The sequence below is a fragment of the Echeneis naucrates genome, chromosome 8 (genome assembly GCF_900963305.1).
Source record: "Echeneis naucrates chromosome 8, fEcheNa1.1, whole genome shotgun sequence".
NCBI lineage: Eukaryota > Metazoa > Chordata > Actinopteri > Carangiformes > Echeneidae > Echeneis > Echeneis naucrates.
In genome coordinates, this window is record NC_042518.1 from 12981635 (window position 1) to 12995182 (window position 13548).

Here is a 13548-nt window from a genome sequence, read left to right on the forward strand (position 1 = left end):
TCCTCATTCAGTTACATTTTATTACTTAAACCCATGCAAAACATTTATGGGTTGATTCAGTGTTTCTCTTCATTCTTTGCGGTTACATTTTTACCCACACCTACTTCTTTTGCTTAGACCAAATACAACCGATGGAATGGCTTCCGAGTAACGAGAGTGGTCAAACTTTTTGATTTAAGTCTGGCAGAAAACAAAGAAATACAATTCCAAAAAAGGGTCAAATTTAAATGTTTTTAAATGTAAAAAAAGAAAAAAAAATGAAATAAAAGTCCATCTGATGCTTGATTGTTTGCTAGGGCTAAAAAAAAAATTAAAAAAAATGAAGGAGTTTGTGAATGGTCTGTTGTTGAGCGGCCTGTCTGTCCAAACTGCTGCTTTGATGTCTTTCAATGTCTTTTCTTTTTAGTAGCAATATACAAACCTACACGGGTGTCCCTCTGTCATGTTTGCATTGAAGCTCAGCTCAAAGGGTATTGCTTTGGGTCTGTATTTTCTTTCATTCATTTAGAACGGGCCTGTTCCTCCACATTTTTCTGCTGCTGGTCATTGGAGGTTGTGTGCCAGGACTAACCACACCTTACACGCATGTAGAGAGAAGCTGGGAAATAAAAAAAACCTCTACTCATGTCTAAGGATTAAAATCAACAACCTTCCAACCGAGCCAACTTTTTATCATGACAGTCTATTGTTGTATAAGTAAACACTGGACACAAAAGGAGATTTTTTTTTCTTTTTTTCGCCAAATGGTGAGAATGATGCATCCATGAACTTGAGAAAGAAGAACAATGTCATAATCTAGAAAGAGAAGAGACATTTAGATTCCTTGAAAATCCTTGAAAAACGTACTGGGCAATGTCTCTCCATGGGGATGGGAACCGATTACAGTGTCATTTTGTAATTTTGAGGGATCAATTGTACGGGTGTGTTTGAGATGGTGGGGTGTTGCCTCTGCACATGATGTCAGTGGGTGAGGAGGTATTGTGTGTGTTTGTGTGTGTGTGTGTGTGTGTGTGTGTTTCGATGGTCCTGATGAACAACATTCCGGAGATTAGACCTATCCCTGTTACTTTTTCTTTTCTTTTTTTTTTTTTTAACTTGTTTTACATTGTGGGTGTGTTTTTGTGTTATGTTTTGTATAATTTGGGACATATTTAAGTGATTACAGGTCACTTCCTACTTGACACTTGTTGATACTAAGGTATTCTATTTGTTATTAATCCACACTTATTAATCCACACATTTTCATTTGTATTTATCTATATTCTGTAATAATCCAATTAGTGAATAATTATGAAAAAGTAATATGGAAAAGATAAAAGAATCTTACAAAAAGCTTTGTTATCTTTTATCTATCATTTTGTAAGCAGAAATAACAGTGATGTGATTCAGCTCAGAACAGCCGGATGCTCTCCGGAGAAAGAAGCTTGGTTTTTTGTGTGTGACTTACTAACTTCAAGTTAATGCTGAACTAACACTGTCATAAAATCATAGACATCAGGTAAATTTTCTTCATTATTCCAGATGAATTGGAGCAGAGGAACATGAAGTTGGTCTCAGAATTGACCTTATGTTGCACATTTATGTACAGAAAAGAAAATGATGTGTTTTTATGAGCATATCTGAAATATCAAAGCAGAGGAAGAAAAAGAAAAAAAAAATACTGACAAAGGTATTTTATAGTATGAAATTCTATACTATAAAATATCTAGTATATAGTATATATTTTTTTTACTGGATGCAAAACGGGGTGGAGGGGGGGAGTCTTCTGACAAGTTCACATAATGTACAAAAAGTAGACGTTTTAGCAAAGATGTCAGCCCACTGGACTGGAATAAAAACACAGCACAGTGTGTTCTTTATGTCACATTTATGACCCAGCAGTGTCATTTGAGTGAAACAGTCACATGAGAATTAGTCATAGTTCATCAACAACATCTCCCTGTGATTGCTTTCGATCTCGTTTCAAAAAATCGCAAAAGGTAAATGAATTGAGGATGATCTATCCCAGAACAGTTGAATAAAAAAGGTAAAGGATAAATAAAACCCACTGTGTAGAATTCACATGATGGGAAAGGAAGTAAGGGTGGAGTGGGAGGGAGGGAGTGACCGGGGGAGGGTAGGAGGTGGGAATAATCAGACACCAGAATTAGCCTTTGACTCATCAGCTATAAATATTGAGGAAATGTCTGTCCAGCTACAGATGCCTCTTGCTGCTGTATGTAGTTACAGTAAATGTATTAATTATCATACAGATCATCTATCATTGTTTGTTAAAGTCATTTCCTTTTTTGTGTTCACACAGACCAATCATGCCATGGCGAAATGTCCGACATTTCTCTTCATGTCTATATCAGCTCAGTGGCTCAATATATAAAACAACACAACATACAACGTGATGGTTTCAGAATTATTATTGTTTCATATCGAGATATTAATTTCTGAAACTTGTGGAGCACAAATTTAAAACTTGTGCACAGATCTTTTCTCCAGGCCTGTTGTCAGTGAACATACTGCTCTGTTAAGGTGTGGCTAACACAGACACACACACACCCAAGCACACTGATACCTGTGGCTTGAGTTCTGTCCTCCCATCAATCACACACTGCACAGGCTACACAGATTTATACGACTGTACACATGCATGCGTATTTCTCTCCGTAATACAGGAATGTCCCTTGAAACTGCTGGGAGCACAGGAACACAATGTTTGCAACAACTTGTCAATGCCTCCCTAGTGGAGGTTTTTAAACATATGGTTGAGAGAGGTTTTTATTTATCACCTATCCCTCAATTTATTTTAAGTTCATTTTTACAGTTATTTGATGTTTTTCTGTGTTTTGGTCTGTGATAGAAGTCAGGTGGTAACAAGGCAGTGTATCAGTGCATCAACGGAACCATAACCAAAGATATAGCGCCTGAATCAGAACTGTCATATTCGCCCTTACCATTTTTTTTTGTACCGCTGTATTGTGCATAGTTAGATGCTTATATTATTAGTGGTATTATTTTACATTATATGTTCATGTATCTATGTTCCAGTTCCACAAACCAATAACCAATATATTTCATTCATTACAAACATATCTGTAGTTCCATGTGGGTGAGAACTGGGAGTATGCAGTGACACTGACCCTGACCAGGGATGTCCTTCACTGGATGAATCAGTCTCAGTCCTATGACACAGAGCACACTGTGACATGTAATCTAGCTTGCTGAGCCAAGCAATACTTCCTGACACTTTTCTTTTTTTTTTTTTTTTTTTTTTGGGTGCGGGGTATTGCACTGATGAAACTACTTGCATGGTGAAAATTTGCCTGGTGAGATTAAAAATTTACAAAAATGCCGTATAAAACACGAAGACCACCTTTGAAGCATTGATTACTTTTTAGAAATCATGTTTTCTAAACTAATTAAACATTCAAATAAATGCTTGTGAAACATCAACCGGTGAAATATGAAAAGAGCTAAGTGGATATCAACGTGAGAAACTCTCCTCTTCTTGGCATTTCGTAAGTTTTCATGTATAAAACGGAACACTTGCGCCGAAAAACTGGAAACATATGATTCTCATGTCTAACTGAAATAACGACACGTTGCTGAGTAGAACTATGACTTTATTATAAGCAGAGAGAGTGCTTTCATTTATGTCAGAGAGCTTTAATGAGTTTTCACGCCAGACACTTTTGTGTGAACTCATGGCTGTGTTTAAGTCTCCTTTTTTCATTTGCACTTCAAAATTCCCAGAATGCCAATTTTATACTACTGTGCATACTCTGAAGCACAACTGTGTCCACAGGCCAGCAGCAGAGTTGACCCAAACTATGCTTCAATAATCAAAAACAACCACTGTGTACAAACAGCAGAGATAAATGATCTAACTTGAATGTCGTAGCATGTTTATTTTTGTGTGTGTAAAAACAATGACCTGGTTTTTAACACAATGGTAATTTGTTTTCGATTGTTAAACTTAGCGATCAGTGGTCTTTTTCCAACAGTGGTCGCTCTCTGATCAGTAATTATTGTAAGAGTCCAAATATATGAATTTGCAAATATTCCTTCAGAGTCGCTCTGCTTTAGAGCTCCATCATGTGAGGCTTTTGATCGAAGGGATCTGTGAGCTTCAGTGGGGCTGTACAGTGGAAGCAGTCCGTGTGATGGTGAACGTGCGGCCTGTCCTGAAGTAGTTTTCTATTTCCTCCAGGGAGCGGCCTCGAGTCTCTGGGATGCAAACGGCGTTGAAAAGCAGGCAGAAGACACACACCACTGTGAAGCACAGGTACGGCACATACAGGCCGTACCCATCCACCAGGTGTGTGAAGACGTTTGTGAGCAGAAAGGCCGTCAACCAGCTGACGGTGACACAAAGACCTGAGGCCACGCCCCTGGCAACCAGCGGCAACACTTCTGACATCAGCAGCCATGTGATTGGGCCCCATCCCATGGCGTAACCTAGGAAGCAATCAACAGCGCGATGACAAAGCGAGAAGGTGACTTGACCAACAATAATGGAAAGGTAAGGCAAAAGACATACAGAGCATTTGGTTATGTACATTTCCTCTGAAGACTGAGGATTACTAAAATAAGATAAATGCCCTGTGGGAAGAAGGGAAGACTGCACTACATAACAACACTGTACAGTCTGAATGGGTTTCCAAATGAAGGTGTGAGACCATAATTATAACCAATTATAAATTAAAATACAAGCTTTCCTGAGGTGGATGCTGACGTAGAATACTCACTAGTTGATCATTCTTTGAGAGCTATGTATAACAAGATGTCCCAAGGACATAACAAGTCCTTACTTGTTGAGCAGGACAAAGAGTAAATGACAACAGAAAGCACATACTTTGTTAAATGCAGGGACACATGGCTGGCACATTATCAAATCTCCACCCAATATTCATTGTTTTCTTTAATTTGCTTCTACTTGTTAAGTGTGAAGTAAAATGAACTAAAAAAAAAACAAAACAAACAAACAAAAATTGACAACCCAGCTAACTGTGTGTCTGTGCTCTGGCTCATGGAGAATTTGTACCAAACTTCATGGCAATACAGCCAGTAGGTGTGAAGAAGAATAAATTGTGATGACTTCTCAGCAAGAGTTGCTTTTGACACTCACCAAATATAAACACCATGGTGCTGATGAGAGGAATGAGGCCTGCTGACCCATGCTGGCCAGCCTCTAAAGCATTTCCAACATCATTATGGGGCCTGTAGTCCAAACTCATGGTATTGTTCAGAGGAGAGGGGCTTGGAGGGCAAAGCGTGGTGTGGGAGATCATGGTCAGAGTGAGTGCAGACAGAAACATCAGCATGCTCGATGTGTACAGCAGGGCTTTGCGTCCCAACTTGTCCATCAGACAGGCCGCCAGGGCGACAGAAAAGAGGCGGACGGCACCTACAATAGCTGCGTCATACCTGACAAATACAAGATGAGTTTAGGCCTATATTGGACAGATCATCCAAGTAAATTGTTGATAAATATGGCTCAATCAGGTACATCTCCTACTTGGCCTCCAGGGAGACTTTGCTCTGAGCAAAGATTGGCTCCATGTACACCAGAATAGGCGTGACGCCCGTCATTTGCTGTAGGAAACGCATCACCACCGAGATAATGATTGGCCGGTAGTAGCTGGGCGTGGCAAGCTGGGACCATGTGATTTTCCTCTGGGTGTTGATGCTGCGCTGCACGGGCAGAGACATCATTTTGATTTTATGATTCCCTTTAAGGCTTCAAAGCCCCATATATGCAGTGCGGGCAATAATGGAACTAAATGAAAAACATCCAAGTAGCTGTCAGTCCCTTACTTGTATGGCACTCAGCTCGACCTGTGTGTCGTAGTTCCTTCCTCTCAGCCAGCGGAGAGCCTGTTCAGCCTTCTGTTCTCTGCCCAAAGAGAGGAGCCTCCTGGGAGAGGAGGGCATGAACGCAAGCAGCACAGCCATCAACAGAGCTGGGATCTCTCCGGCTACTGCCAGCCATCGCCATGATACGCCCAAACCTTCATGTCAGGAGGCATGTTAAGACTGTGATAGACACTACAGAAATTCACAACGTGCGTGTACTGGCCATGAGCTACACTGAGCCAGCTAGCAATGTACCATCAAGAGACACAATCAGCATCCTGTATTCATGACTTTTTATTAGATCCACCTTCATTTCTGGCATTAGGCTCAGACTCTCACAAAGGCCGCTGCGTGAACTCACTATTCAAAAGGAAATGAAGGTGCATGTAACTCTGGGTAAAGGTATTCAGGCTGCTGTATTCTTACTCAGGGCATACAGTGTCAGAGTCCCAAACACAGCTGTGACCTGCGGGCACGAGCCCAAAGCTCCTCTCACTCCTTTGTGGGAGATCTCTGAGATGTAAACCTGTGAAATAAAGGCAAAAAACATACGCAAATAGTACATGAAAATAAGCAAAATCACAAATACACGTGCCATTTTTAACCATGGTGACCTACAGGAATGGATGCTGCAGTCATCCCGCCAGCAACGCCTGTGAGGAAACGACCCACGTTGAGCATCCACAAGTTCACAGCCCCTCCCATCAGCAGGTATCTGAAACGCATAGATGATGAGAATAAAGAAAAATCACACGCAGACTCATACACACTACCAACACCTTCTGTAAACACTTTTGAAATTTGCAAAAAAAAAAAAAAAAATCCTCTTTAACTGGATCCGCACCATACTTTAACAGGTTCCTCCACGGTCTATGCCATATCACTCCACGGGCTGTATCTAGCAGGCATGCAGGATTGTTTGGCATTAGCGGAGGTTCTTTTTCTCTTCTAATTATGTCCCTTAGGGCGGGACTGCTCACTGTTCACATGTTAATTAGAAACAAGTGGAGATGCGGAGATACAAGTTAGACTCAGAATAGGGCCAGCAAACTTTCACCTCAATCGAGATCCGTGCAACTGAAAATACCTGTGTGCTTGTGCAGAGGCTTTAATTTGCAAAGTAAGCTGCAATATAAACTACAACATAGTGGAAGTGTAGCAAGGTAAACTAACAGAGAAATACTTCCGTTCAGATAACACAGTCTGATGGCTGCATGTTACTTGGACACACCCAATGGTTGATGGCACTGCTGACATCATGATGCTAAGCTTCCGTCCAATCATGTCGTTGAGCAGCATCGCCCCCAGCCCACCAGCTGCTGCACCCAGGGAATAAATGGAGCCGAACAACGCGGCCTGCCCTGTGTCCATCCTGAGGCGAGAGTCGGCATCGGGACCCCTGAGCTTTGGCAGGACGGGGGATGAGAAGACCAAGGAATAACCGAAGCTGAAGTTCCCCAGTACGGCTGCGAAAACGGCCAGGAAGAGTTTGGAGTTATTGACCTGGAAAAAGGGATTTATATTTGTTATCAACTAGATTATAACCTCTACATTTAAAATACTTAGAAATATCCTTTTTTCAACTGAAACACAGATGTTCCTTTAATAGAAATAAAGGCCACCTGTTAAAGAAAGGAAGGGAAATGTCTTTTGCGTGACTGATGTGATCTCACAGGAATGAAAAGTAACACTTGACTGGAATAAAGATAACATTTTCCTAAACAAAGGTGATGTTGGAATGCATGTGAGGAACGTGCTCTAGCTTGTAAAACCTTTTTAAAAGAGCTGAAGGGAAGTAAGTCTGCCCTCCTGTTTGAACGATTGCACCTTTAGTTGATTATTAATTCAGTTATTCCTCCGAAATGTTGACATGTTCTCCATTCATTCTTACATTAAGTCCCACAAGCCTCAGATAAAAAAACGTGCTGTGTAGTGTCTGACGAGCTTTGACTGATTAATTTGCCAACAATTAAAAGCCAACAAACAAACAAGAAATTAGGCAAATGCATCAAACTTAGCAATGCAGGCAAAAAGTTATATTCCTTAAGTTTAAGATAGAGAATTTTTTTCTATGTTGTTTGAAATCAAGCAATCACAGTCTGAATCAACTAACGATTGCAAGGATCTGAAATTGAGATTAATTGAGAGTGAAATGTTTCCAACCTCAGATGATGTTTGTTGTCTGTTCAGTAGTGGAGTTTCTTCATTCCTATGTGCTGACATGCTGACAGCAGTCTTCAAAAGTAACTGAATTCTGTGTACTAAAAAGTTCTTAGGCCCTCAAAAACTGTATATTAATAATTGCAGGAAGTGCTGTCTAAAAAGGCTGCGAGATGAAAAGAAAACATAGTCCACCCGGTTGCAAGTTTGATTGCAATAAAGCTTCCAGCACAGGTAAGCAATATACAAAATAATCCTAAAAAAACAAAAAACAAACCCACACACACACAATAAGGAAAAAAAAACAGAAGTGAGCTGTTTAAATCCACAAAATGCTTTGCTTTGCAGCAGTCATAGCCACCATGATAGTCAATACGAAACTTCGTGTGGACTGATACTGTCACTCTGAAAGTGAAACTGGCACTCACACTGGACTTTCACAACTGACAACATTCACAATGATGCTGACGTTTTAAATACAGCCCATTTTTAATTTATTCCACAAACAAAAAAGTCCATGACTTGCTCTGCCCCGTATAGCCTTGGACAGGATAATTTAAAATAATTTTTTGTGTAATGTACTGTGTCGAGGGAATGAAACTACCTGTTTGAGTATCTTGGCTTTTCAAGAGTGGGTTTGTCAGTTTCTTATTGAAACAAGATTGTCAAAATCCAGTGTAGATGAATCCACGGTGTTGTAATCTGGTCATGAGCAGAAAGCAGAAGAGAAGTAAGAACAGCATAATTTTTGGATTGAGCCATACAAAGGGGAAGCAGTAGAAGCAGAGGGTGGGTGGAATGTACAGGCCCTTCTTTTTCAGCCAGTTCATCATGAGATTTAATGCTGCAATACACAAATGCACAAATACAAGCATAGACATCTACGACAGAAAGTAAAGGAAACATTCATGTTTGTCGGCTCTTTTGACTTGTTAAATGCATGCTCCGCAACAACAAATGTTCATTTTGCTCATCAATAACGAACATTTCTCTGACAGGAAGGCATTCAAAATAAAAAAATAGCATTGATAAAAGGAAAAGAATCCCCAGTTGGTAATGCAGTAGAAAAATATCACTGATTTCATGAAATACATCCTTAAAAAGCAGCTTATCAATCTGATGTCTTCATTCTGTATTAATTTGGTGTGTTTTGAATGGTTAACTTCTCTGTTCTTTGTGTTCATTTCTTTTCCTGAGTGAGACAGTAAAAAGCGAAGTATCCGTTAAAGCCATCTGCTTTTCCTCTCAGCTCCCCGATGATGTTGTGGAAAATGGAAAATATGTTCTCGTCCCAGTTTGTGGGTGTTTACACTGTTCCTTTTCGTTTATCTGTTCATTCACCTCCAGACATTCCACCTTTCAGGAGGGGACCAACGCGCTCAGCTGTTTTTATCCCAGCTCTACTGCACGATGGGCAGCCTCAAACCTGCCCACTGGCCCCTGATCCTGGTTCACATGCTTCTGCCACAGCTTCAGTGTGTAAAGGTGCCAGGAATGGATCCTGTGTCCCAGAAACTACGACGGCTCAACGAGCAGGTTGACTTTTTTTTTTTTTTTTTTTTTCTGTGATGCCACTGTGGCATCACAGAAAATGTTCTCTGTAACGCCCTAGTTAGCTTCATGTTTTTCAATGGCTTACTGTATGCGTTTGTATCCTGTCATATTAGCAATGGATATTAAAATGCACTCATAATAATAGTGCTGAAAAAAATTTGGCAAAACTGTGATTTCAGTAGAGCAATGAAAACTGTATGGTAAAATTAGACAGTATCGGTTCTTCTGGAGTGATAATCACCAAAGAGCTGCAGAAATGCATTTCTTTTCTGCTAGTTCCAGCAGTTCCAGGCGCTGACCCAGGCCCGTTTGGACATGCTGGCCCTGAACCAGAACAGGAACTCCTCACAGGAGCTGAAAAGCCATGTGCAAAACTTGAATGAGTATTACCACCACATGTCGCAGGACCTTGAGCACCTAAAGCAGAGCACCACCCAGGAGGTAGAAGGTCTCAGGTGAGAGCTGACTGCATTGCAGGTCATACTCAGTCATATGCCTGTGGGCTGATAAGTCAGAGACAAAGCTCTGTATACTGGTGATGCAGTTTTTAGATAGATACTTCATTAATCCCAAAAGAAATCTAAGGCATCCAGTAGTTTACACAGAAATGTACATACCACCCATGTATAACAGACACACATACCCATACCCACATATGACAAATAAACAACCCACATATTCTCACAGCACCTCTCCCCATGTCCAGATGAGAGTGAGCTCTGAGCAGGAGGTAGATGAAGGCGTCCTCAACGCCCACCTTCTCCTGGTAGGTAAACTGGAGTGGGTCAAGTGCGTGACGGACCTGGGGTCTGAGGAGGTGGAGTAGTAGGCCTGAAGTCATTCAAAGGATGAGGCTTCGTAGGGAATTTGGCCACAAAATGTATTCTGAAAAGAGCAGAGGAGTCCTGTTAGCTGGAGTCCAGTTGATAAAACTACAGGGATTACCTCCTTATCATGTTCAATTTGATGATAGTGCTATCTGCACTCTGATTAAATTAAAAGATGAAATCTGAGAAGAGTGGGCGGCTTTTTCTTTTCACATCTGTTCCTCTGGAGAGTTGGGAAGTAATGGTATACAGAGAAACGTTTGGACATTATTTGTAATATCTGTGAAAGAAAGAAATAACTTTGGAGTAATTTGAATTTATTTAACAAGTCAATAAATCTTTTTACATATTGCTCCAAACAGACAGATTGGATTGGTGTGTTGGTCAGAAGATCTGGTCTGATCTGCAGTTCGGTCCACTATTTTGTGTTAGACAGAAATAGCTCACCAGCAACTGGGTGACCTGCCTTTCATTGTTTTAACATTGCCTTACCTCATTGTATGTTCGTTTAATGTTCTTTTCTGCTTATTTGGTTAAGGTCTACATTTAAAACATTAATTTAAAAAAATAGTTTCATGTTGTTTCTTTTCCCAGGGAGTGGAGCAAGAGGCTTGAGAAGAAGAGTAAGCGGATGGAAAATCGTCTGGCTTTGATTGAGAGGAACTTGAGGGAGAACCACCGCCACAGCCAGAAAGAGAAGTCTGATCTTGGTTGGGACTTCTCCAACCTTACCCTGGAGCTCCAGAGCCAAGAGGAAAGGCTGGGTGTCTTTCAGTCCCAGCATAATGAGCTGCTGCTGGGGCTGAAAGGGTTGCAGGAATCCTCGGCAAAGCAGGCGTTGCGTGTGGCCCAGCTAGAGGGACAGCTTGCTGACGTCCTTCAGTTGAACAGGGGAGGAAACATCAGGAGTTTACCGCAGGAGTACTACGAACCACACGGGAGAGCCCAGACCCACAGAAGAGCGAGACCTGGAAGGATTCTGGCTGGACAATCCAGACCAGAGGGGACCAGTCAAATCAATACTGATCAACCAAAATTGAATCAATACCATGAAACAAATGAGCTGAAACATTCAAAAACCCAGAGGACAAAACCTCAGCCACGCTCTCGTCCACAGATCCAAGACCGGTACTCAAACCCAAAACCTGAGTCGACAGAATCCTTGCCTGAGCCTGACTCATACCACTCTCAATCAGAGATCCAGTTTCGGGCCCGTTCTTGGCAGGAACAGGTTCCGTCTAAACAGTCTGTGCCTGCTCATGATGCCCAGATCCATCATCAGAACCAACAATCCACCCACCCTCAGCTCCATCCTCAGAGACACCATCAGTTACACAACCCCAATTATTCCTCCTGGCCAGGACCCACATCCCAGAGTCAAACCCATCCAGAACCCAACAGAGACTGGCAGAGCAGGACCAGAATAAGGGGCCAGGCCTCAGATGTTCTCCCTCAACCCCCGTCTGAGTCTTATCAGTCCATGGCTAACAGGTGGAAGACGAAGGAAGTGGAAGGAAGAGACACCAAAGTAGAGACATCAGTCATTCATAATCTTCTTCAGCTGCCTGTAAGGCACAAGATTCCAGCAAGACCAGTTCCTAAAAAGCATGCAACTAGTACGTAAAAGTCAGCACACTCAGCAGCCTCCGCTCTGAAGCTATGTCTGGTATTGATATTGTCAGGTGAGCAAGATAGTTTCAGGATTAAATATGCTCAAGGTGTAAATGCCAATTTCAAGAAAGATAATATATCTTTCAGTAGTAGACACAGTCATTCTCTGCATTCTCAATGCTGAGAAACTAACTGTATCAGGTTAGTTCCTACACATTATAACTTCAATTAAAGACTACATGCATCGGCAGACTCAGAGGCCAATTCTCGTAGTATAACAAACACTGGTTTATACATGAGACAGGAATGACAGGGTTGAGAGAGAGGGATGTTGAGTGGTACGTTGAGGGTCCGTCCGTAGTTTAATTGGTTTGCCATGTTTGATGTTGTGTTTCATCATTACCTAGGGTTTGACTTCCAGGCCATAACTAAATACATATCCTCTTGCTCCCTCTGTCTGCAGTCTGTAATGTGGACTCCATGCTGTTTTTCCCCTCTGCATCAGTGGAGAACTACGTCACCTTCTCCCAGAGTCTTCCCAGCCTTCCTGAACTTTCAGCTTGTCTGTGGCTCCGTGTGGAGAGCACGCACATTGGCACGCTGCTTTCCTATGCCACTGACGACAAAGACAACCAGCTAGTTCTGTACGGACGAAATTTATCTACATCCTCCAAGGCTTCTTCCTCCCCTTCTGCATCTCCCTACCCTTCTGCTCCTTCACCCTCTCTGGACTTTGTCATTGGAGATCCTGCTTATCGCCGTCTGCCCACATCGTTGCTCCTGGACAGCGGCTGGCACCACCTCTGTGTCGTCTGGTCGTCCATCCAAGGCCGTTTCTGGTATTACAGTGATCGCCGTCTCATCACCTCAGGGTCTAACTTCAGGAAGGGATGGGAGATTCCTGGAGGTGGGTCTGTGGTGCTGGGACAGGAGCAGGACACCGTTGGCGGAGGGTTTGATTCTGCAGAGGGTTTTGCTGGGCAGGTGGCAGGGTTCAGGGTATGGAACCGGGTGCTAAGTCCATCAGAGGTTGAAGGGGTGGCAGCAGGGAGAGGTGTGCCCAGAGGGGTGGTTCTTGACATGGAGGATATAAAGGAGGTTCATGGTGAGGTGCAGCAGGTGGTGTGTGAATGTTTGGAGCACTGCCTCTGAAAAGGTTTTGGAGGAGGTTTCAAATGAAGAAGCCAAATGAGATTTGGAGTCTTTGATATGCAGGCGCCCACATTCGTAACATTAGCAATTTACAACATGCAATTACTCACCGGACACTTTAGCAGGGTCAAAATCTGAATTGTAAGAGCTGAACAACAGCTTATGTGTACATTAAGTATGAATTAATAAACATTGTTTCTTATACCAGTCAGATATAACAATGGATCGTAGATAAAGTAACATGAAACAATGCTTGCAATAGTGACGGTCTGTTTTGGAAAATCATTTTTTATGTGTGGGTGTCTTGGTAATGAATAGCTAAACTTTGTTTCCCTCCTGTTCTTAGATTTGAGCTTCTGAATCTGTAAGGTTTATTTTTTTGGTTATTGTCTTTTTG

General features: G+C 41.9%; 2 protein-coding genes across 5 annotated transcripts; one reads left to right on the forward strand and one right to left on the reverse strand.

The window, feature by feature from the left end:
• Positions 1-3608: 3608 nt before the first annotated feature.
• Positions 3609-8412, reverse strand: slc2a6 (solute carrier family 2 member 6). 2 transcript variants are annotated; one of them, XM_029509338.1, is made up of 8 exons: positions 8011-8412; positions 7079-7313; positions 6466-6562; positions 6274-6373; positions 5809-6002; positions 5510-5685; positions 5120-5418; positions 3609-4449 (listed from the first exon to the last, which is right to left on the reverse strand). In XM_029509338.1, exons 2-8 carry the CDS (start codon positions 7216-7218, stop codon positions 4121-4123), a joined length of 1335 nt encoding a protein of 444 aa, XP_029365198.1. In that variant the 5' UTR covers positions 7219-7313; positions 8011-8412; the 3' UTR covers positions 3609-4120. The 2 variants fall into 2 exon arrangements, with proteins under 2 accessions (XP_029365198.1, XP_029365197.1); XM_029509337.1 differs by having other exon boundaries at positions 7079-7350.
• ptx4 (pentraxin 4, long) lies at positions 4237-13481 on the forward strand. 3 transcript variants are annotated; one of them, XM_029509335.1, is made up of 5 exons: positions 4237-4513; positions 9355-9543; positions 9838-10016; positions 10983-12004; positions 12463-13481. In XM_029509335.1, exons 1-5 carry the CDS (start codon positions 4472-4474, stop codon positions 13149-13151), a joined length of 2121 nt encoding a protein of 706 aa, XP_029365195.1. In that variant the 5' UTR covers positions 4237-4471; the 3' UTR covers positions 13152-13481. The 3 variants fall into 3 exon arrangements, with proteins under 3 accessions (XP_029365195.1, XP_029365196.1, XP_029365194.1); XM_029509336.1 differs by lacking the exon at positions 4237-4513 and adding an exon at positions 7180-8241; XM_029509334.1 differs by lacking the exon at positions 4237-4513 and adding an exon at positions 7180-8241 and having other exon boundaries at positions 9371-9543.
• The last annotated feature ends 67 nt before the right edge of the window (positions 13482-13548 follow it).

Excerpts from the sequence above, each read along its gene's own strand:
- slc2a6 (XM_029509337.1), bottom strand. The coding sequence starts at position 8,070 with ATGTCAGCACATAGGAATGAAGAAACTCCACTACTGAACAGACAACAA. Across the intron at positions 6,374-6,465 it reads TGACTGCAGCATCCATTCCT|GTTTACATCTCAGAGATCTC; the intron begins GTAGGTCACCAT and ends TTTATTTCACAG. Across the intron at positions 5,686-5,808 it reads TCGAGCTGAGTGCCATACAA|CGCAGCATCAACACCCAGAG; the intron begins GTAAGGGACTGA and ends CTGCCCGTGCAG.
- ptx4 (XM_029509334.1), top strand. The coding sequence starts at position 8,181 with ATGAAAAGAAAACATAGTCCACCCGGTTGCAAGTTTGATTGCAATAAA. Across the intron at positions 9,544-9,837 it reads TACGACGGCTCAACGAGCAG|TTCCAGCAGTTCCAGGCGCT; the intron begins GTTGACTTTTTT and ends CTTTTCTGCTAG. Across the intron at positions 12,005-12,462 it reads TCCTAAAAAGCATGCAACTA|TCTGTAATGTGGACTCCATG; the intron begins GTACGTAAAAGT and ends CTCTGTCTGCAG.